The 22057-nt window shown below is 51.4% G+C and overlaps 1 protein-coding gene across 1 annotated transcript in view; it reads left to right on the top strand.

The window, feature by feature from the left end:
* The first annotated feature begins 336 nt into the window (after positions 1-336).
* LOC309556218 (periodic tryptophan protein 2 homolog) overlaps positions 337-22057 on the top strand; it is a 36681-nt gene continuing 14960 nt past the window's right edge. Inside the window, exons 1-13 of the mRNA XM_082258620.1 lie at positions 337-447; positions 3330-3442; positions 3609-3703; positions 3793-3892; positions 7303-7446; positions 7535-7670; positions 10642-10841; positions 11000-11143; positions 13088-13158; positions 13242-13378; positions 13950-14098; positions 15176-15323; positions 17374-17524. Coding sequence (XP_082114746.1) covers positions 430-447; positions 3330-3442; positions 3609-3703; positions 3793-3892; positions 7303-7446; positions 7535-7670; positions 10642-10841; positions 11000-11143; positions 13088-13158; positions 13242-13378; positions 13950-14098; positions 15176-15323; positions 17374-17524 — 1606 coding nt within the window. The 5' untranslated portion in view covers positions 337-429. The remainder of the gene's footprint in view (positions 448-3329; positions 3443-3608; positions 3704-3792; positions 3893-7302; positions 7447-7534; positions 7671-10641; positions 10842-10999; positions 11144-13087; positions 13159-13241; positions 13379-13949; positions 14099-15175; positions 15324-17373; positions 17525-22057) is intronic.

Raw genomic sequence — 22057 nt, forward strand, 5'->3', positions numbered from 1 at the left:
TCAGATTACACCTATAGATTGCCCCTCCAATCACAGTACACCTATAGATTACCCCCCTCCAATCAGATTACACCTAGGGATATCACCCTCTCCCAATCACAGAACACCTATAGATTACTTACTGTCCCACCCCCCACAAAAGTCAGAATCTCCCCCTAGATTAGTGGGACCTACAAGTCACTGCAATTGTTACTTCCGCCGGAAGTGTTATGGCCAGCGCAGTCCGCTCTACACAGCACGCTCCGCCCCTTACACTGCCCGCCCCCTACCTCCAGCGCTCGATTGACGAAACGCAGGGAGCGGCCATATTGTAGAAGTCCTCAATGATCTCCGGAAAGATGGCGGCGGTCTGGGCGGAAGTGTGCTACAGAAACACCGGAAACCAGAAGAAGGCGCACGCGACGTACACATGGGAGAGAAACCGAGAGGATGAAATATTCATACAAGGTGAGAGCAACCCGATATATATCTATATACACCAATACTTCTCTATATACACCCCGCTATATATCTATATACACAGCGATACATATCTATATATACACCAATACTTATCTATATACACCCCAATATGTATCTATATCTCCATACACCCCGCTATATATCTATATACACCCCAATATGTATCTATATACACCCCAATATATATCTATATACACACCAATACTTCTCTATATACACCCCGCTATATATCTATATACACAGCGATACATATCTATATATACACCAATACTTATCTATATACACCCCAATATGTATCTATATACACCCCAATATATATCTATATACACACCAATACTTCTCTATATACACCCCGCTATATATCTATATACACCCCGCTATATATCTATATACACAGCAATACATATCTATATATACACCAATACTTATCTATACACACCAATATATATCTATATACACCCCGCTATATATCTATATCTCCATATACACACCAATACTTATATACACTATATATCCATACACAGCAATACACTATATATATATATAAATATTGGACACGTTATTAGGTCCCCTTTGCTAGTAGCGGGTTGGACCCCGTTTTGCCTTCATTCTTGGTGGCAGAGATACAACAAGGTGTGGAAACGTTCCTCAGAGATTTTCCTCCATAGTGACATGATAGCATCACGGAGTTGCTACAGATTTGTTGGCTGCACATCCATGATGCCAATCTCCCGTTCCACCACATCCCAAAGACAGAAATCCCAACCTGCAAAAACTAATTTCAGGGAGATGGCACTCTGCACTGACAAATACCCCTCCCCCCCAAATTAAACACAACTAGAGGATGATGAAATGGAATCAGTATACAGAGGATCACTTCTTCTGAGAGATATTAAAGGAACACTCTAACCACTTCAGTGATTTGAGGTGGTGATGGTGGGAGGAGTCAGGAACACAGCACATAACACATACGACTTAGGCTGACAGAAAATGTCCTTATTCATACATGTAGGGCTGGGCGATAAAACGATAACGATATGTATCGCAATAGACACGTGATCGATATCAATAAAAAAATTGTTCGATAAAATGTTCGATATTTTTCCTTAAGCAGTCTCACTCATAGCTCTGCAAGTCGGCTTCTATTCCTCCTGCTTTTTCTCTTTTTTTTACAGTTGGAAGTTGCCGCCTACTTGCTCGGAGGCTATGATTGGATAGCGGTTAGGTACTGATTGATTTTCATTGGGACTTTGGAGGCGTTTTTCAATTGGTCCTGGATTCATTTCCGGTTCATCCGAGGTACGCTTCCTCTGTCCTTAGCAATGTGCGGTTGGCGCTAGCGGTGGGGGAGGTGATTGGCTGGATCAGACGCCGCTCCTCCCTTTCCGACTCTTGCAGCCATTTAATGGGGTGATCGGCGGTCCTGAACCACGCCCCCTGATGACGTCACGCTTTGACGAAACCGGTAGGGGACCGGTGATCGTCCGCCCTGTGTATACCCTGTAGTGTCCTCCTGTTTTACATCGCAGGAGACCGGGCTGCAGCTACTGCACCATCCATTCAGAGATCCCCGCAGGATTTTACCTGGATGTGGAGGTCACATCTTTTCAACTTATCACCTGAGCTTCTTATTGGACTTTTTCCTCTCCACGGACTCTCCTTCTACTGTTTTTTCAGTACACTCTGATACATTGTGGAAATTCATCTATATATATATATCAGTGATTGCCTGTTTTTGTGTTTTCCATCAAGCGCTGCATACTTCTGTTTTCAGTTTTTCTTCTTCCTCGGAAGCAAACAGAGGACGCGAAGCAAGTATGGTTGTGTTGACATTTTATTGTCTTAAGAACTGAGGGGATTGTGATCAGAGGAAGGTTAAGTTTAAAATAAAAATGTTTAAATGTAACATTTTTCTCCTGGTCCTTATTTTAAATGGGTAATAAAAAATATCAATAATTATCGATATCGACCGATATGAAACACTGATATCGTGATACAGTTTTCAGCCATATCGCCCAGCCCTACATACATGTATGTACAAGGACATGACATACTATGACAAAACACATCTCGGTATTAAACATATTGCAACAATTTACACACTCTAATGCACAGACCTTTACTACTTATTTTGCAGACTGCTGGCACTGCTGGTGGGTAATGCTGGCCATGACGTTGGGTACTGCTGGAGGAAGCAGCGGCTGCAGTGGAGAGCAGAGCCGCTGCTTCCTGTATGGCTCCTATCACAGGCGGGGGAGGGGTGCATTCATATCACTCCTCCTGTGACGGATCCAGAACTATACAGGAAGCAGCGGCTCTGTCACTGACTGCAGACATCCAGAGTCTCCCGCAGCAACCGGGAGATCGCACGGCACTTCCATGAGCCGCCGGCCAAAGGCGGGAGACTAGGGATGTCTGCAAAGGGTCTCTATTGGATGAGATGTGGGGAGTGTGGAGGCCATTGGAGGACAGGGACCTCATTGTCATGGTGAAGAAACCAGTGGTGAGATGATTGGAGCTTTGTGACATGGTGCATTATCCTGCTGGAAGGAGCCATCAGAAGATGGACATGGTCAGCAACAATACTCAGGGAGGGGGTGGGGTTTATACCATGCTCAAATGGTACTAATGGGCCCAACCTGAACTGTTACATTGTATATACTCCTCCCCCATACACTGTATATACACCTCCCCTACACATTGTATATACACCTCCCCTACTCCTCCCCCATACATAGGCAGAGTTCGGAATTCTGGGATTGTCCCGGGATTAAGTCATGTATCTTCCTATGTAGGTGGAGTCTGTTGTGTAGCCCCGCCCCCTCATCACTCCCCAGCAATCTAAGCATTATTCTCTCTCTCTGCAGTTCAGTAACTTGCTGGGCACCTTCTACCGCCGCGGGAATCTCACCTTCACCCCGGATGGCAGTTCTCTCCTCAGCCCGGTGGGCAACCGCCTGAGTGTCTTCCACCTCAAGAAGTAAGTTCCGCGGTGGAGGGTCTATATAGGGATGGCAGCACCGTGTATGGCTGGGGGCGTGTCTTAGGGCTGATGGTGCTGCTGTCAGCAGTGGGTGTGTCCTTTTTTGGTTGTGTGATGGGCGAGGGTGTTGGTAACTAATAATGGATTTCCTATCTCTCCCCAGTAATAATGGAGAGACTCTCCCTCTGGCCACCCGCTGTAACATCTCCTGTGTGGCCCTCTCACCGGACGGATCTCTGGCAATCTTGGTAGATGAAGGTAATTTCAATATCTTGTCCTCCTCATAATCCTAATCTCAGTTTATTACCCCTCCCCCCCAATCACCTCCCTCTCTGATCTCTCCACAGTGGGCTCTGCACTCCTCATCAGTCTCATCACAAAGTCTGTCCTCAATAACTTCAATTTCCAGCAGCCGGTCCACAGCATCAGCTTCTCTCCGGATGGCAGGTGAGCCGGGAGAGCCTGAACTCTTCCTGACTTCTGTGTGCCTCTCCAGATCCCAAATGTGTGCTTCCTCCTCCTTCTCCTCACATCCCCAGCTTCCCTCCTCCTTCTCCATTGTCCTCACATCCCCAGCTTCCCTCCCTCCCTCCCTCTCTGTGTCCTTGTACCCCCGGCGTCCCTCTTCCTCCTTCCTGTCTGTGTCCTTGTACCCCAACATCCTTCCTCTTCTCCCTCTCTGTGTCCTTGTACCCCCGGCGTCCCTCTTCTTCCTCCCTCTCTGTGTCCTCGTACCCCCGGCGTCCTCCCTCCCTCCCTCCCTCTCTGTGTCCTCGTACCCCCAGCGTCCTTCCTTCCTCCCTCCCTCCCTCTCTCTCTGTGTCCTTGTACCCCAAGCGTCCTTCCTCTTCTCCCTCTCTGTGTCCTTGTACCCCACGCGTCCCTCTTCTTCCTCCCTCTCTGTGTCCTTGTACCCCCGGCGTCCCTCTTCTTCCTCCATCTCTGTGTCCTCGTACCCCTGGCGTCCCTCTTCTTCCTCCCTCTCCGTGTCCTTGTACCCCCGGCGTCCCTCTTCTTCCTCCCTCTCTGTGTCCTCATATCCCTGGTGTCCCTCTTCTTCCTCCCTCTCTGTGTCCTTGTACCCCTGGCGTCCCTCTTCTTCCTCCCTCTCCGTGTCCTTGTACCCCCGGCGTCCCTCTTCTTCCTCCCTCTCTGTGTCCTCGTACCCCCGGCATCCTTCCTCCCTCTCTGTGTCCTCGTACCCCTGGCGTCCCTCTTCTTCCTCCCTCTCTGTGTCCTCGTACCCCCGGCGTCCTTCCTCCCTCTCTGTGTCCTTGTACCCTTGGCGTCCCTCTTCTTCCTCCCTCTCCATGTCCTTGTACCCCCGGCGTCCCTCTTCTTCCTCCCTCTCTGTGTCCTCGTACCCCCGGCGTCCCTCTTCTTCCTCCCTCTCCGTGTCCTCGTACCCCCGGCGTCCCTCTTCTTCCTCCCTCTCCGTGTCCTCGTACCCCCGGCGTCCCTCTTCTTCCTCCCTCTCCGTGTCCTTGTACCCCCGGCGTCCCTCTTCTTCCTCCCTCTCCGTGTCCTTGTACCTCCGGCGTCCCTCTTCTTCCTCCCTTTCCGTGTCCTCGTACCCCCGGCGTCCCTCTTCTTCCTCCCTCTCTGTGTCCTCGTACCCCCGGCGTCCTTCCTCCCTCTCTGTGTCCTTCGTACCCCCGGCTTCCTTCCTCCCTCTCTGTGTCCTCGTACCCCCGGCGTCCCTCTTCTTCCTCCCTCTCCGTGTCCTTGTACCCCCGGCGTCCCTCTTCTTCCTCCCTTTCCGTGTCCTCGTACCCCCGGCGTCCCTCTTCTTCCTCCCTCTCTGTGTCCTTCGTACCCCCGGCGTCCTTCCTCCCTCTCTGTGTCCTCGTACCCCCGGCGTCCCTCTTCTTCCTCCCTCTCTGTGTCCTCGTACCCCCGGCGTCCTTCCTCCCTCTCTGTGTCCTCGTACCCCCGGCGTCCTTCCTCCCTCTCTGTGTCCTCGTACCCCCGGCGTCCTTCCTCCCTCTCTGTGTCCTCGTACCCCCGGCGTCCTTCCTCCCTCTCTGTGTCCTCGTACCCCCGGCGTCCTTCCTCCCTCTCTGTGTCCTCGTACCCCCGGCGTCCTTCCTCCCTCTCGGTGTCCTCGTACCCCCGGCGTCCCTCTTCTTCCTCCCTCTCTGTGTCCTCGTACCCCCGGCGTCCTTCCTTCCTCCCTCCCTCCCTCCCTGTGTCCTTGTACCCCAAGCGTCCTTCCTCTTCTCCCTCTCTGTGTCCTTGTACCCCACGCGTCCCTCTTCTTCCTCCCTCTCTGTGTCCTCGTACCCCCGGCGTCCCTCTTCTTCCTCCATCTTCGTGTCCTCGTACCCCCGGCGTCCCTCTTCTTCCTCCCTCTCTGTGTCCTCATATCCCTGGTGTCCCTCTTCTTCCTCCCTCTCTGTGTCCTTGTACCCCTGGCGTCCCTCTTCTTCCTCCCTCTCCGTGTCCTTGTACCCCTGGCGTCCCTCTTCTTCCTCCCTCTCCGTGTCCTTGTACCCCCGGCGTCCCTCTTCTTCCTCCCTCTCTGTGTCCTCGTACCCCCGGCGTCCTTCCTCCCTCTCTGTGTCCTCGTACCCCTGGCGTCCCTCTTCTTCCTCCCTCTCTGTGTCCTCGTACCCCCGGCGTCCTTCCTCCCTCTCTGTGTCCTCGTACACCCGGCGTCCTTCCTCCCTCTCTGTGTCCTTGTACCCCTGGCGTCCCTCTTCTTCCTCCCTCTCCGTGTCCTCGTACCCCCGGCGTCCCTCTTCTTCCTCCCTCTCCGTGTCCTCGTACCCCCGGCGTCCCTCTTCTTCCTCCCTCTCCGTGTCCTTGTACCCCCGGCATCCCTCTTCTTCCTCCCTTTCCGTGTCCTCGTACCCCCGGCGTCCCTCTTCTTCCTCCCTCTCTGTGTCCTCGTACCCCCGGCGTCCTTCCTCCCTCTCTGTGTCCTTGTACCCCTGGCGTCCCTCTTCTTCCTCCCTCTCCGTGTCCTTGTACCCCCGGCGTCCCTCTTCTTCCTCCCTCTCTGTGTCCTCGTACCCCCGGCGTCCCTCTTCTTCCTCCCTCTCTGTGTCCTCGTACCCCCGGCGTCCTTCCTCCCTCTCTGTGTCCTTGTACCCCTGGCGTCCCTCTTCTTCCTCCCTCTCCATGTCCTTGTACCCCCGGCGTCCCTCTTCTTCCTCCCTCTCCGTGTCCTCGTACCCCCGGCGTCCCTCTTCTTCCTCCCTCTCCGTGTCCTCGTACCCCCGGCGTCCCTCTTCTTCCTCCCTCTCCGTGTCCTTGTACCCCTGGCGTCCCTCTTCTTCCTCCCTCTCCGTGTCCTCGTACCCCCGGCGTCCCTCTTCTTCCTCCCTCTCCGTGTCCTTGTACCCCCGGCATCCCTCTTCTTCCTCCCTTTCCGTGTCCTCGTACCCCCGGCGTCCCTCTTCTTCCTCCCTCTCTGTGTCCTCGTACCCCCGGCGTCCTTCCTCCCTCTCTGTGTCCTTGTACCCCTGGCGTCCCTCTTCTTCCTCCCTCTCCGTGTCCTTGTACCCCCTGCGTCCCTCTTCTTCCTCCCTCTCCGTGTCCTTGTACCCCCGGCGTCCCTCTTCTTCCTCCCTCTCCGTGTCCTTGTACCCCCGGCGTCCCTCTTCTTCCTCCCTCTCTGTGTCCTCGTACCCCCGGCGTCCTTCCTCCCTCTCTGTGTCCTTGTACCCCTGGCGTCCCTCTTCTTCCTCCCTCTCCATGTCCTTGTACCCCCGGCGTCCTTCCTCCCTCTCTGTGTCCTTGTACCCCCGGCGTCCGTCCTTCCCTCTCTGTGTGGCCTCGTACCCCCGGCGTTCCCCCTCCTCCCTCTCTGTGTATGTCCTCATGCCCTCAAAATCTCCTCTTTGTCCCTGCAGGAAGTTTGTGGTGTGTAAGGGCTCTCTGGCTCTCATGTACCACGCTCCGGGGAAGAGACAAGAATTTAACGCGTTTTCTCTGGATAAAACGTTCTATGGTCCGTATGATGAGACGACGTGCATCGATTGGACGGATGACTCCCGGTAAGTGGCCATAAGATCTCTCTATAGAATTTTCTCATTTCCTGCCTCTTGTTCTCCCAGTAACATTTAACTCCTTGTGCCCCTCCAGGTGTTTTGCAGTTGGCAGTAAGGACATGAGTACCTGGGTGTTCGGTGCTGAGCGCTGGCAGCAACTCATATATTACTCAATCGGTGGCCACAAGGATGCAATTGTCTCCTGCTTTTTCCTGGAGGACAGTCTGGATGTGAGATTTGGCAGGGATTCCTCATGGGCTTGGGGGTCATCATGTTAACCTAACTTTATTTTTATTATTTTGCATTTGAGTATTTTATTTAGGGTTCCCAGAGCACTATGAGTAAGCAACATGTGTGTAGATTTTAGCTTGAGCAATTGAGCTCTGTAAACTGAAGATCTGTTAATTATATCGCTTCCTCCAGCTATGAACATGAAACGCTTTACCGCTGACCCAAACCCCCTAATGTTGACCCTACTGCTGACCCAAACCCCCTAATGCTGACCCTACTGCTGACCCAAACCCCCCTGCAGTTTATACTAGAGATCGACCAATTATCGGCAAAGCCGATATATCGACGGCCGATATGTACTTTGCCCGATATATCGGAATTGGCCTTTTGATTTACCGATATTGCCGATATTTCGGGAAAGTGCTGTACCAGAGTGATGTCTGCAGCTAGAGGCATCACCCCGGTACCGGCGTCCATAGCCGACGGTCGGCTGTCTTGTAATGACAACCAATGCAGCTGAGATGCTGCTCGGCTGTCATCCCCCCCCCCCCCCCCCGACCGGGCATGCCCAGAAGCTGTGCAGGGATGACCAGCCTGCACCGTAAGTGATGAGTGGGGCCGGTGCAGTGCATTCTGGGACTCCGACGTCACCGAAGAGGATGCTCTGACTTCAGCTGCCCACACCTGAGATGGCAGCGCTGGACAAGACATTTTCAAGGTAAGTATTTCTTCTAAAAGGTAAGTGAACCCGGGGACAGTTCAGAGGCTATCATTGCTGAAATGTACTAACCCTGACTGTCCCGGGGGTATTTTTATCGGAAAAAAAATTTTTGATGCCGGAACTCCGCTTTAAAAATAGATTTTATTGGGATCACCGATCAAAGAAAACGATAAAAAAATTAGGCATAAAAAAATCCTCCAATCACCATTCAAATCAAGAATTTGCAATGTCCCCTTAACCACTTCAGCTCCGGAAGTTTTTACCTCCTTAATGACCAGGCCATTTTTTTTTTTTTTTGCGATTCGGCACTGCGTTGCTTTAACTGACAATTGCGCGGTCGTGCAACATTGTACCCAAATACAATTGATTTTTTTTCCCCACAAATGGAGCTTTCTTTTGGTGGTATTTGATCACCTCAGCGTTTTTTTGTTTTTGCGCTACAAACAAAAAAAGAGCGACAATTTTGAAATAACACCAATATTTTCTACCTTCATCTACATTCCCAATAAAAAAAATTAAAGGTTTTTTTTTTTTTTTTTTCGGGACTGCGACATTGCGGCGGACTGATTGGACCCCTAACTGACATTTTTGACACTTTCTGGGGGGACCAGTGACATTACTACAGTAATCAGTGCTAAAAATATGTACTGTCACTGTACTAATGACGCTGGCAGGGAAGGGGTTAATACTGGGGGTGATCAGTGTTAAGTGTGTTCCCTATATGTGCTTTCTAACTGTGGGGGGATGGATTTAACAGAGGCAGAGAGAAATCTGTGATTCAGCCTCGCTGAATCCCACGATCTTTCCCTGCCTCTCTGACAGGAGAGCCGTCTTGCATTGTTTACATAGCAGACGACTCTCCTGTCAGTATTACCAAAGTTCACAGGAGGCCGGCGGCGGTCTAGCCTGCTCCTCCCGCTGTGTCTAAACACAGCGGAAGCACGGCACTGGCGGCGTGCATGCGCATCGCCGAAATCGCGTAGATCTACGTGATTATGCACAGCTGAGCCACTTTGCGCAGTAAATCTGCAAGTGGTTCAGAAATTAGCTGAAGAGGAACCCCACTGTAATATGTTTATAGTGAGACCGAGACCAGTTACTGTTTAGACTGTTACTTGAGGTCCCGGTATACGGAAAATACACCCTTCTTTTATAACTTTATTATCGGAGTTGCTAATCTAAACCCCTAAGGCTGATCCTATTGCTAATCTAAACCTTTACCCTTGGCCCTATTGATAATCTAAACCTCTACCCTTGGCCCTATTGATAATCTAAACCTCTACCCTTGGCCCTATTGATAATCTAAACCTCTGCCCTTGGCCCTATTGATAATGTAAACCTCTGCCCTTGGCCTTATGGATAATCTAAACCTCTACCCTTGGCCCTGTTGATAATCTAAACCTCTACCCTTGGCCCTGTTGATGATCTAAACCTCTACCCTTGGCCCTGTTGATAATCTAAACCTCTACCCTTGGCCCTGTTGATAATCTAAACCTCTACCCTTGGCCCTATGGATAATGTAAACCTCTGCCCTTGGCCTTATGGATAATCTAAACCTCTACCCTTGGCCCTGTTGATAATCTAAACCTCTACCCTTGGCCCTGTCGATAATCTAAACCTCTACCCTTGGCCCTGTCGATAATCTAAACCTCTACCCTTGGCCCTGTCGATAATCTAAACCTCTACCCTTGGCCCTGTCGATAATCTAAACCTCTACCCTTGGCCCTGTCGATAATCTAAACCTCTACCCTTGGCCCTGTCGATAATCTAAACCTCTACCCTTGGCCCTGTCGATAATCTAAACCTCTACCCTTGGCCCTGTCGATAATCTAAACCTCTACCCTTGGCCCTGTCGATAATCTAAACCTCTACCCTTGGCCCTGTCGATAATCTAAACCTCTACCCTTGGCCCTGTCGATAATCGAAATCCCCTAATGTTGACTCTACCTTTTACCTTAACCCTCTAACACCAATGCTAGCCTAAACCACCTAATGCTCCCCCCTAGTGCTGACTTTTAAGGTCAACCTAAAATTAACCTTACCAGTGATTTTAGCGCTGTCCTAAACCCCTAACACTGACCCTAATGCTAACCTAGACCACCTAAAAGTGACCATAATGCAAACCTCCAACCCCTCCCAGCCAGCCCAGAAGGGAATAGATCTATTGTGTTGTATATTTTTGGAGGTGATCTCCAAGTTCCAGATGTGTGCTCACCGTTTCCTCTGGTGTCCCCCCCCCCCTCCCCCAGCTGTACACAATCAGTGCAGACGCCGCTCTGTGTATGTGGCAGTGTGACACCGAACCATCCCAGCTCCTCCCCCGAGCACCCAAGAAGAAGCCATCTGAGACTGAAGACGTGGAGGAGGAGAAAGGGGAGGAGATTAGAGGATTAGCCAATCCTGCTTCAGAGGATAAGATTGGGAGAGTGCACTACAGCAGGAGCATCAGGTAAGGCCCCACCCCTTCTGTGCTGGAGTGGGAGTGGAATTGCTTTGCTTTGGGCAAAAATAACCTGTTTGCCCCGATACTGGAATAAGATGCAGATATCGCTGGCATGGCTGCCCTTCCTCTCTTGTCATATCTGAGATCTTCTTGTCTCACTGCAGGCATTTCTTCAATAAAGAGGGCGATTTCTCCACGCTCACCACCGCCGCCTTCCATAAGAAGCTCAATCTCCTGGTCACCGGTTTTTCTTCTGGAGCTTTCCATATCCATGAACTCCCGGAAATCAGCCTCATCCACTCACTCAGGTATCTGTGACCAGATAAGTACCCCATGACACCGTGTCCAGCCCACTCTGTCTCCTCTCCATATTCCACCAGGACATCATGCCACACCCACTCTCCTGTCTTCCTTCCCAATTCCACCAGGACAACATCATGCTCCGCCCTCTCTTCAGTCTCTGATCTTCATTCTACCACCAAGGACATCATGTCCTTCCCACTCTTCTGACTTTACTTCATTCTTCACTAGGACACTATGCCCAGCCCACTATTCTGCATTTCTTCCTCATTCTACAAGGGCTTCTATCTCTCCTCTTCCCGTTCTGCCAGGACACAATGTGCCACCCATTTACTGTCTCATCTCCACTTTCCACCAGGATGCCATGTCCCCACCCATCCTCCTATCTCCTCCTCCCATTCCACCAGGGTACCATGTCCCACCCATCCTCCTATCTCCTCCTCCCATTCCACCAGGGTACCATGTCCCACCCATCCTCCTATCTCCTCCTCCCATTCCACCAGGGTACCATGTCCCACCCATCCTCCTATCTCCTCCTCCCTTTTCACCAGGGTACCATGTCCCACCCATCCTCCTATCTCCTCCTCCCATTCCACCAGGGTACCATGTCCCACCCATCCTCCTATCTCCTCCTCCCTTTTCACCAGGGTACCATGTCCCACCCATCCTCCTATCTCCTCCTCCCATTCCACCAGGGTACCATGTCCCACCCATCCTCCTATCTCCTCCTCCCTTTTCACCAGGGTACCATGTCCCACCCATCCTCCTATCTCCTCCTCCCTTTTCACCAGGGTACCATGTCCCACCCATCTTTCTGTCTCATCTTCCCTTTTCACCAGGGTACCATGTCCCACCCATCCTCCTATCTCCTCCTCCCATTCCACCAGGGTACCATGTCCCACCCATCCTCCTATCTCCTCCTCCCATTCCACCAGGGTACCATGTCCCACCCATCCTCCTATCTCCTCCTCCCTTTTCACCAGGGTACCATGTCCCCACCCATCTTTCTGTCTCATCTTCCCTTTTCACCAGGGTACCATGTTCCATCCATCCTCCTGTCTCATCTTCCCATTCCACTTGGTTACCATATCCCACCCATCATCCTATCTCCTCCCATTCCACCAGGGTACCATGTCCCACCCATCCTCCTATCTCCTCCTCCCTTTTCACCAGGGTACCATGTCCCACCCATCCTCCTATCTCCTCCTCCCTTTTCACCAGGGTACCATGTCCCACCCATCCTCCTATCTCCTCCTCCCATTCCACCAGGGTACCATGTCCCACCCATCCTCCTATTTCCTCCTCCCTTTTCACCAGGGTACCATGTCCCACCCATCCTCCTGTCTCATCTTCCTATTCCACCAGGGTACCATGTCCCACCCATCCTCCTATCTCCTCCTCCCTTTTCACCAGGGTACCATGTCCCACCCATCTTTCTGTCTCATCTTCCCTTTTCACCAGGGTACCATGTCCCACCCATCCTCCTGTCTCATCCTTCTATTCCACCAGAATACCATGTCCCACCCATCCTCCTGTCTCATCTTCCTATTCCACCAGGGTACCATGTCCCACCCATCCTCCTATCTCCTCCTCCCTTTTCACCAGGGTACCATGTCCCACCCATCTTTCTGTCTCATCTTCCCTTTTCACCAGGGTACCTTGTTCCATCCATCCTCCTGTCTCATCTTCCCATTCCACTAGGATACCATGTCCCACCCATCCTCCTGTCTCCTTCTCCCATTTCACCAGGGTACCATGTCCCACCCATCCTCCTATCTCCTTCTCCCATTTCACCAGAATACCATGTCCCACCCATTCACCTCCTCCCCCCATTGTTCCAGGACACCATGTTCCACCCACTGCCCTTGTGTGTCCTCCCCATTCCACCAGAACACATGGCCCCCGCTCCCCCTCTCCTCCTAATATGTCCCTCCTTATTTTTTCTGTGGCAGCATCTCAGATCAGAGTATTTCCTCCATCACAATAAACAGCACAGGGGACTGGATTGCATTTGGCAGCAGTGGTAAGTAGTGTGATATTTCCCCCCCCCTCCCCCTCCCCCATGGTGTGCACTGTGTTGTTAATTCTTTCTCTTATGTCTTGCAGGCCTGGGCCAGTTATTGGTGTGGGAGTGGCAGAGCGAGTCCTACGTGTTGAAGCAACAGGGTCACTTCAATAACATGGTGTCCCTGTGCTACTCCCCCGACGGGCAACACATCGTCACCGGCGGAGATGATGGCAAGGTATGGACATCTCTTCTACTGTCAGTGGTTTCTTCCCAGTGATGCCCCCTTGTGGTGTCTGAGATCAGCACCTCCTGTACAGTCAGTGGTTTCTTCCCAGTGATGCCCCCTTGTGGTGTCTGAGATCAGCGCCTCCTGTACGGTCAGTGGTTTCTTCCCAGTGATGCCCCCTTGTGGTGTCTGAGATCAGCGCCTCCTGTACGGTCAGTGGTTTCTTTCCAGTGATGCCCCCTTGTGGTGTCTGAGATCAGCACCTCCTGTACTGTCAGTGGTTTCTTCCTAGTGATGCCCCCCCTGTGGTATCTGAGATCAGCAACTCCTGTACAGACAGTGGTTTCTTCCCAGTGATGCCCCCTTGTGGTGTCTGAGATCAGCAACTCCTGTACAGACAGTGGTTTCTTCCCAGTGATGCCCCCCCTGTGGTGTCTGAGATCAGCAACTCCTGTACAGTCAGTGGTTTCTTCCCAGTGATGCCCCCTTGTGGTGTCTGAGATCAGCGCCTCCTGTACTGTCAGTGGTTTCGTCACAGTGATGCCCCCTTATGTGCTCCTTTTTTTTTTTTTAATTCCAGGTTAAAATTTGGGACACCAGCAGCGGCTTTTGCTTCGTCACTTTCACAGATCACACCAGCAGTATTACCGCGGTGACCTTCACCAGTAACGGACAGGCGGTGCTCAGCGCTTCATTGGATGGTACTGTCCGGGCCTTCAGCTTGTTGAGGTAATGCTGGGGTGGGGGGTGATTGGAATGAAGAGGGTGGGGAAGGAGGTAATGCTGGGGTGGGGGTGATTGGAATGAAGAGGGTGGGGAAGGAGGTAATGCTGGGGTGGAGGGTGATTGGAATAAAGAGGGTGGGGAAGGAGGTAATGCTGGGGTGGGGGGTGATTGGAATGAAGAGGGTGGGGAAGGAGGTAATGCTGGGGTGGGGGGTGATTGGAATGAAGAGGGTGGGGAAGGAGGTAATGCTGGGGTGGGGGGTGATTGGAATGAAGAGGGTGGGGAAGGAGGTAATGCTGGGGTGGGGGGTGATTGGAATGAAGAGGGTGGGGAAGGAGGTAATGCTGGGGTGGGGGGTGATTGGAATGAAGAGGGTGGGGAAGGAGGTAATGCTGGGGTGGGGGGTGATTGGAATGAAGAGGGTGGGGAAGGAGGTAATGCTGGGGTGGGGGGTGATTGGAATGAAGAGGGTGGGGAAGGAGGTAATGCTGGGGTGGGGGGTGATTGGAATGAAGAGGGTGGGGAAGGAGGTAATGCTGGGGTGGGGGGTGATTGGAATGAAGAGGGTGGGGAAGGAGGTAATGCTGGGGTGGGGGGTGATTGGAATGAAGAGGGTGGGGAAGGAGGTAATGCTGGGGTGGGGGGTGATTGGAATGAAGAGGGTGGGGAAGGAGGTAATGCTGTGGTGGGGGGTGATTGGAATGAAGAGGGTGGGGAAGGAGGTAATGCTGTGGTGGGGGGGTGATTGGAATGAAGAGGGTGGCGAAGGAGGTAATGCTGGGGTGGGGGGTGATTGGAATGAAGAGGGTGGGGAAGGAGGTAATGCTGGGGTGGGGGGTGATTGGAATGAAGAGGGTGGGGAAGGAGGTAATGCTGGGGTGGGGGGTGATTGGAATGAAGAGGGTGGGGAAGGAGGTAATGCTGGGGTGGGGGGTGATTGGAATGAAGAGGGTGGGGAAGGAGGTAATGCTGGGGTGGGGGGTGATTGGAATGAAGAGGGTGGGGAAGGAGGGATGGGATTGGACAGGGAGGTGTGGAGGAAAATGATGTTATGAGAAAAATTCATTTTCTCCATTTCAGGTATCGCAACTTCCGCACTTTTACCTCCCCCCGGCCAACTCAGTTCTCCTGTTTGGCGGTGGATGGTAGTGGGGACATTGTGTGTGCCGGGGGGCAAGATTCCTATGAAGTGTATGTGTGGAGTATACAAACTGGGAGACTGCTGGACGTAAGTATTACCAATCTATACCCTGACCCTATTCCCATCAGTCAACCCCCCCACGACCTCCCTCTCGCTTCAGTCTAAGGTGTACGTTTAGTAAACTGAGAAGTTTTCTCGGCAGTTCTCAGAGAAAAAATCTCTCCTCTGGCACCCAGTTTAGAAGGCGGAGAACTTCACTTCTCACCGGGTGATCAGAGGAGAATTTTTTTCTCTGAGAACTGCTGAGATCCGTGTATTACTGGGTGGACTGCCTGTAATCTCACCAGATATTGTGAGATTACAGGCACTGCTAAGTTTAAAAAGTGAAACTAAAGTTTAAAAGAACTCGTAATGACATGTTCTGACACATGAAAACATATCTATACACAAACACATGCACAGTATATATACATATATACATACAGTATATACATATATATATTTATACACACATACATATCAGTACATACATACATGCCAATCTGTATGCAATTGCACTGTGTGTTGGCAGATTGTACACCAGACGGAGATCTGCATGTGTGTGGTGTCCCAGCAGACCAGTCTGCGGACAAACTGTTGGGTGGTGGCAGGCTATCGTTTGTGGTGTGTGGGTGTGGGGACAGTGGGAAGAGTGATCAACACAGGGGTTCTGGCTTGTAGGATAGCTGGAGGAATCCTAGTAGTGTGTGGTAATTGCTAGACTGCTCCCCAACCCTAATGCCTCGTACACACGTACCGATTGTCGGCCGTAAATATTCGGCCGACGACCGATCGGCCGATTGTAGGCTTGTTAGTATGATGCTTCCGACAGCCGACAGCGCACTTTCGGCCGAAAAGAATCTGTCGTGCAGGCATTAAAATTTTGGTTGGCCGTCACCAGAACGGCCGATTGTTCGCCAGTCAGTACAGAATTCGGCCGACAATCAGCAAATGAGCAAGACTGGGCATGCTCAGAGAAGAAAAAAGACACGGAAAGTTAACCATCACATGACATCACTTCTGTTGTTGGCCGACAAAATTCATGTGCAGTCTTTTGCACTTTTCAGCGGACAGGACAGCCCTGGACAAAAGACGGCCGATCGGTACGTGTGTACGAGACATTAGAGTGCACCAGATTGTATGTAAGATTTGTATCTGCCTGTGTGTGGTCAGCCAGCTGGATTGGAGTGGAGTCTCCCTCTAGTGGTGACCGAAGGCAGTGCAGGCTGTGAAATTATTGCAGCCAATCTAATTACTTAGTAGGAATTTTCTTTATTTCCGTTATCCCCTTATACTGCCCAGTCACGATTCATCACGTCTCTGTTAGCTAGTCGCCGTGGGCGTGGTCGAATCGTGACAGATTGGTTTCCTCCCACACTCCAAAGACATGCTGGTAGGTTAATTGGATCCTGTATAAAAAATTGGCCCTACTGTGTATGTATGTGAGTTAGGGACCTTAGATTGTAAGCTCCTTGAGGGTAGGGACTGATGTGAATGTACAATGTATATGTAAAGCGCTGCGTAAATTGACAGTGCTATATATTGTATGTACCTGAAATAAAAAAAAATAAAAAAAATATATATATATACATACATACACACCAGTACATACAGTATATATACATTCTATCCCCCACCTCCCTCTCGCTTCATTCTATCCCCCACCTCCCTCTCGCTTCATTCTATCCCCCACCTCCCTCTCGCTTCATTCTACCCCCCACCTCCCTCTCGCTTCATTCTATCCCCCACCTCCCTCTCGCTTCATTCTATCCCCCACCTCCCTCTCGCTTCATTCTATCCCCCACCTCCCTCTCGCTTCATTCTATCCCCCACCTCCCTCTCGCTTCATTCTATCCCCCACCTCCCTCTCGCTTCATTCTAACCCCCCCCCCACCTCCCTCTCGCTTCATTCTATCCCCCACCTCCCTCTCGCTTCATTCTATCCCCCACCTCCCTCTCGCTTCATTCTATCCCCCACCTCCCTCTCGCTTCATTCTAACCCCCCCCCCCCCCCCACCTCCCTCTCGCTTCATTCTAACCCCCCCCCCCCCACCTCCCTCTCAATCAGTTTACCTCCGACCTCCCTCTTTGTCATTAGGTGTTAGCTGGACATGAAGGACCAATCAGCAGCATTGCCTTCAACCCATGGAAGTCTGTCTTGGCCACCGCATCCTGGGACCGAACTGTGAGGCTCTGGCATATGACAGATAGCTGGAGGACTACAGAAACATTAAGCCTCAATGCGGATGGTAAGTTGATGCGGGCAGGTAGCCCTTTTGGGGGTGATTGACTGCTCCGGGCTTTGTTTGTTTTTGCTTTTTTGGCCACTTTTTATCAATCTCTCCCCTTTTCGGCTGCTGTAAATAGGAATAAGGCCAATGCCTTATTAACCACTTACTGCAAAGTGACGTATATATACGTCGGCAGACTTTGCGGGGTTATACCGAGATGATGCCTCCAGCTAGAGGCACCATCCCGGTACTGTGGTTTAGAGCCGACGGTCGGCTTTCCATCAGTAATGACCGATGCAGCTCGGGAGCCGCTCGATCGTTACCCGGGTGAGCGGGAGGGGACGTCCCTCCCGCCGCCTTCCGTGACTTTGCCTGGGCCTCCCATCCCACCGGGAGACCTGAGCACCCACCCGGAGCGTCCGCCGGCTGGATGGAGTCCCGATCAAAGCTGGAAGTGGTTTCGATCGGGACTCCGATGACGTAACCCGGAGGCAGCATCCATGACGTCACATCCGGGTAACTCGGCTGCTAAAGGCGGCAGATTTAAAAAACAACTGTATGCAAAAATGCCGTTTTCAGCGTTTTGAATACATGAAAGTGTAGTGGAGGGGTTTGGAGTCTTTTAGACCCCCGATCCCTCCATAAAGAGTACCTGTCACTGCATATTGCTGTCGCATTCCCCCCGATCCCTCCATAAAGAGTACCTGTCACTCCTATTAATGTCACATTCCCCCCGATCCCTCCATAAAGAGTACCTGTCACTGCTATTACTGTCACATTCCCCCCGATCCCTCCATAAAGAGTACCTGTCACTCCTATTACTGTCACATTCCCCCCCGATCCCTCCATAAAGAGTACCTGTCACTGCCTATTACTCTCACATTCCCCCCGATCCCTCCATAAAGAGTACCTGTCACTGCTATTACTGTCACATTCCCCCCGATCCCTCCATAAAGAGTACCTGTCACTCCTATTACTGTCACATCCCCCCCGATCCCTCCATAAAGGGTACCTGTCACTCCTATTACTGTCACATTCCCCCCGATCCCTCCATAAAGAGTACCTGTCACTCCTATTACTGTCACATTCCTCCCGATCCCTCCATAAAGAGTACCTGTCACTGCTATTACTGTCACATCCCCCCCGATCCCTCCATAAAGAGTACCTGTCACTGCTATTACTGTCACATTCCCCCCGATCCCTCCATAAAGAGTACCTGTCACTGCTATTACTGTCACATTCCCCCCGATCCCTCCATAAAGAGTACCTGTCACTCCTATTACTGTCACATTCCCCCCCGATCCCTCCATAAAGAGTACCTGTCACTGCCTATTACTCTCACATTCCCCCCGATCCCTCCATAAAGAGTACCTGTCACTCCTATTACTGTCACATCCCCCCCGATCCCTCCATAAAGGGTACCTGTCACTCCTATTACTGTCACATTCCCCCCGATCCCTCCATAAAGAGTACCTGTCACTCCTATTACTGTCACATTCCCCCCGATCCCTCCATAAAGAGTACCTGTCACTGCTATTACTGTCACATTCCCCCCCGATCCCTCCATAAAGAGTACCTGTCACTGCTATTACTGTCACATTCCCCCCGATCCCTCCATAAAGAGTACCTGTCACTGCATATTGCTGTCGCATTCCCCCCGATCCCTCCATAAAGAGTACCTGTCACTCCTATTAATGTCACATTCCCCCCGATCCCTCCATAAAGAGTACCTGTCACTGCTATTACTGTCACATTCCCCCCGATCCCTCCATAAAGAGTACCTGTCACTGCATATTGCTGTCGCATTCCCCCCGATCCCTCCATAAAGAGTACCTGTCACTCCTATTAATGTCACATTCCCCCCGATCCCTCCATAAAGAGTACCTGTCACTGCTATTACTGTCACATTCCCCCCGATCCCTCCATAAAGAGTACCTGTCACTCCTATTACTGTCACATTCCCCCCGATCCCTCCATAAAGAGTACCTGTCACTCCTATTACTGTCACATTCCCCCCGATCCCTCCATAAAGAGTACCTGTCACTCCTATTACTGTCACATTCCCCCCCGATCCCTCCATAAAGAGTACCTGTCACTGCTATTACTGTCACATCCCCCCCGATCCCTCCATAAAGGGTACCTGTCACTCCTATTACTGTCACATTCCCCCCGATCCCTCCATAAAGAGTACCTGTCACTGCTATTATGGCGCTTTTCCACTGCATAGAACCGTACCGGCTCGGCACGCTTTTGTGCTTTTCCACTGCGGTACCGCATGGTATAGGGTCGGAACGGTTCGGTACGGTACGGTATAGGTTTGCTTTTCCACTGCATGGAACCGAACGGTACGGTACGGTACGGCTCTGAAAAAACAGTACCTACTCGATTGTGGTTCCAACAGGTACCAAACTGGTACCATATCCCACAATCCTTTGCATGCAGTCACTACTAGCCACTGATTGGTCAGAGAATCACACCCACCCCGTTGTTATCCCACCCACTTAACTTTAGTGGAAAAGCAAACCTATACCATACCGTACCGAACCGTTCCGACACTATACCATGCGGTACCGCAGTGGAAAAGCAAACCGGGCCAAGCAGGGCCGAGTAGAGCCGAGCCGGTACTAGCCGGTACTTGCAGTGGAAAAGTGCCATAACTGTCACATTCCCCCCCGATCCCTCCATAAAGAGTACCTGTCACTGCTATTACTGTCACATTCCCCCCGATCCCTCCATAAAGAGTACCTGTCACTGCTATTACTGTCACATTCCTCCCGATCCCTCCATAAAGAGTACCTGTCACTGCTATTACTGTCACATTCCTCCCGATCCCTCCATAAAGAGTACCTGTCACTGCTATTACTGTCACATTCCTCCCGATCCCTCCATAAAGAGTACCTGTCACTCCTATTACTGTCACATTCCTCCCGATCCCTCCATAAAGAGTACCTGTCACTGCTATTACTGTCACATTCCTCCCGATCCCTCCATAAAGAGTACCTGTCACTCCTATTACTGTCACATTCCCCCCGATCCCTCCATAAAGAGTACCTGTCACTGCTATTACTGTCACATTCCCCCCGATCCCTCCATAAAGAGTACCTGTCACTCCTATTACTGTCACATTCTCCCCGATCCCTCCATAAAGAGTACCTGTCACTCCTATTACTGTCACATTCACCCCGATCCCTCCATAAAGAGTACCTGTCACTGCCTATTACTGTCACATTCCCCCGATCCCTCCATAAAGAGTACCTGTCACTGCCTATTACTGTCACATTCCCCCCGATCCCTCCATAAAGAGTACCTGTCACTCCTATTACTGTCACATTACCCCCGATCCCTCCATAAAGAGTACCTGTCACTCCTATTACTGTCACGTTCCTCCCGATCCCTCCATAAAGAGTACCTGTCACTCCTATTACTGTCACATCCCCCCGATCCCTCCATAAAGAGTACCTGTCACTCCTATTACTGTCACATTCCCCCCGATCCCTCCATAAAGAGTACCTGTCACTCCTATTACTGTCACATTCCCCCCGATCCCTCCATAAAGAGTACCTGTCACTGCTATTACTGTCACATTCCCCCCGATCCCTCCATAAAGAGTACCTGTCACTGCCTATTACTGTCATATCCCCCCCGATCCCTCCATAAAGAGTACCTGTCACTCCTATTACTGTCACATTCCCCCCGATCCCTCCATAAAGAGTACCTGTCACTCCTATTACTGTCACATTCCCCCCGATCCCTCCATAAAGAGTACCTGTCACTCCTATTACTGTCACATTCCCCCCGATCCCTCCATAAAGAGTACCTGTCACTGCATATTGCTGTCGCATTCCCCCCGATCCCTCCATAAAGAGTACCTGTCACTGCTATTACTGTCACATCCCCCCCGATCCCTCCATAAAGAGTACCTGTCACTCCTATTACTGTCACATTCCTCCCGATCCCTCCATAAAGAGTACCTGTCACTGCTATTACTGTCACATCCCCCCGGATCCCTCCATAAAGGGTACCTGTCACTCCTATTACTGTCACATTCCCCCCAATCCCTCCATAAAGAGTACCTGTCACTGCTATTACTGTCCCATTCCTCCCGATCCCTCCATAAAGAGTACCTGTCACTGCCTATTACTGTCACATTCCTCCCGATCCCTCCATAAAGAGTACCTGTCACTGCCATTACTGTCACATTCCCCCCGATCCCTCCATAAAGAGTACCTGTCACTGCTATTACTGTCACATTCCTCCCGATCCCTCCATAAAGAGTACCTGTCACTGCTATTACTGTCACATTCCCCCCCGATCCCTCCATAAAGAGTACCTGTCACTGCTATTACTGTCACATTCCCCCCCGATCCCTCCATAAAGAGTACCTGTCACTCCTATTACTGTCACATTCCCCCCCGATCCCTCCATAAAGAGTACCTGTCACTGCTATTACTGTCCCATTCCTCCCGATCCCTCCATAAAGAGTACCTGTCACTGCTATTACTGTCACATTCCCCCCCGATCCCTCCATAAAGAGTACCTGTCACTCCTATT

Source organism: Pelophylax lessonae, assembly GCF_965119305.1.
Source record: "Pelophylax lessonae genome assembly, chromosome: 5".
NCBI classification, from domain to species: Eukaryota; Metazoa; Chordata; class Amphibia; order Anura; family Ranidae; genus Pelophylax; species Pelophylax lessonae.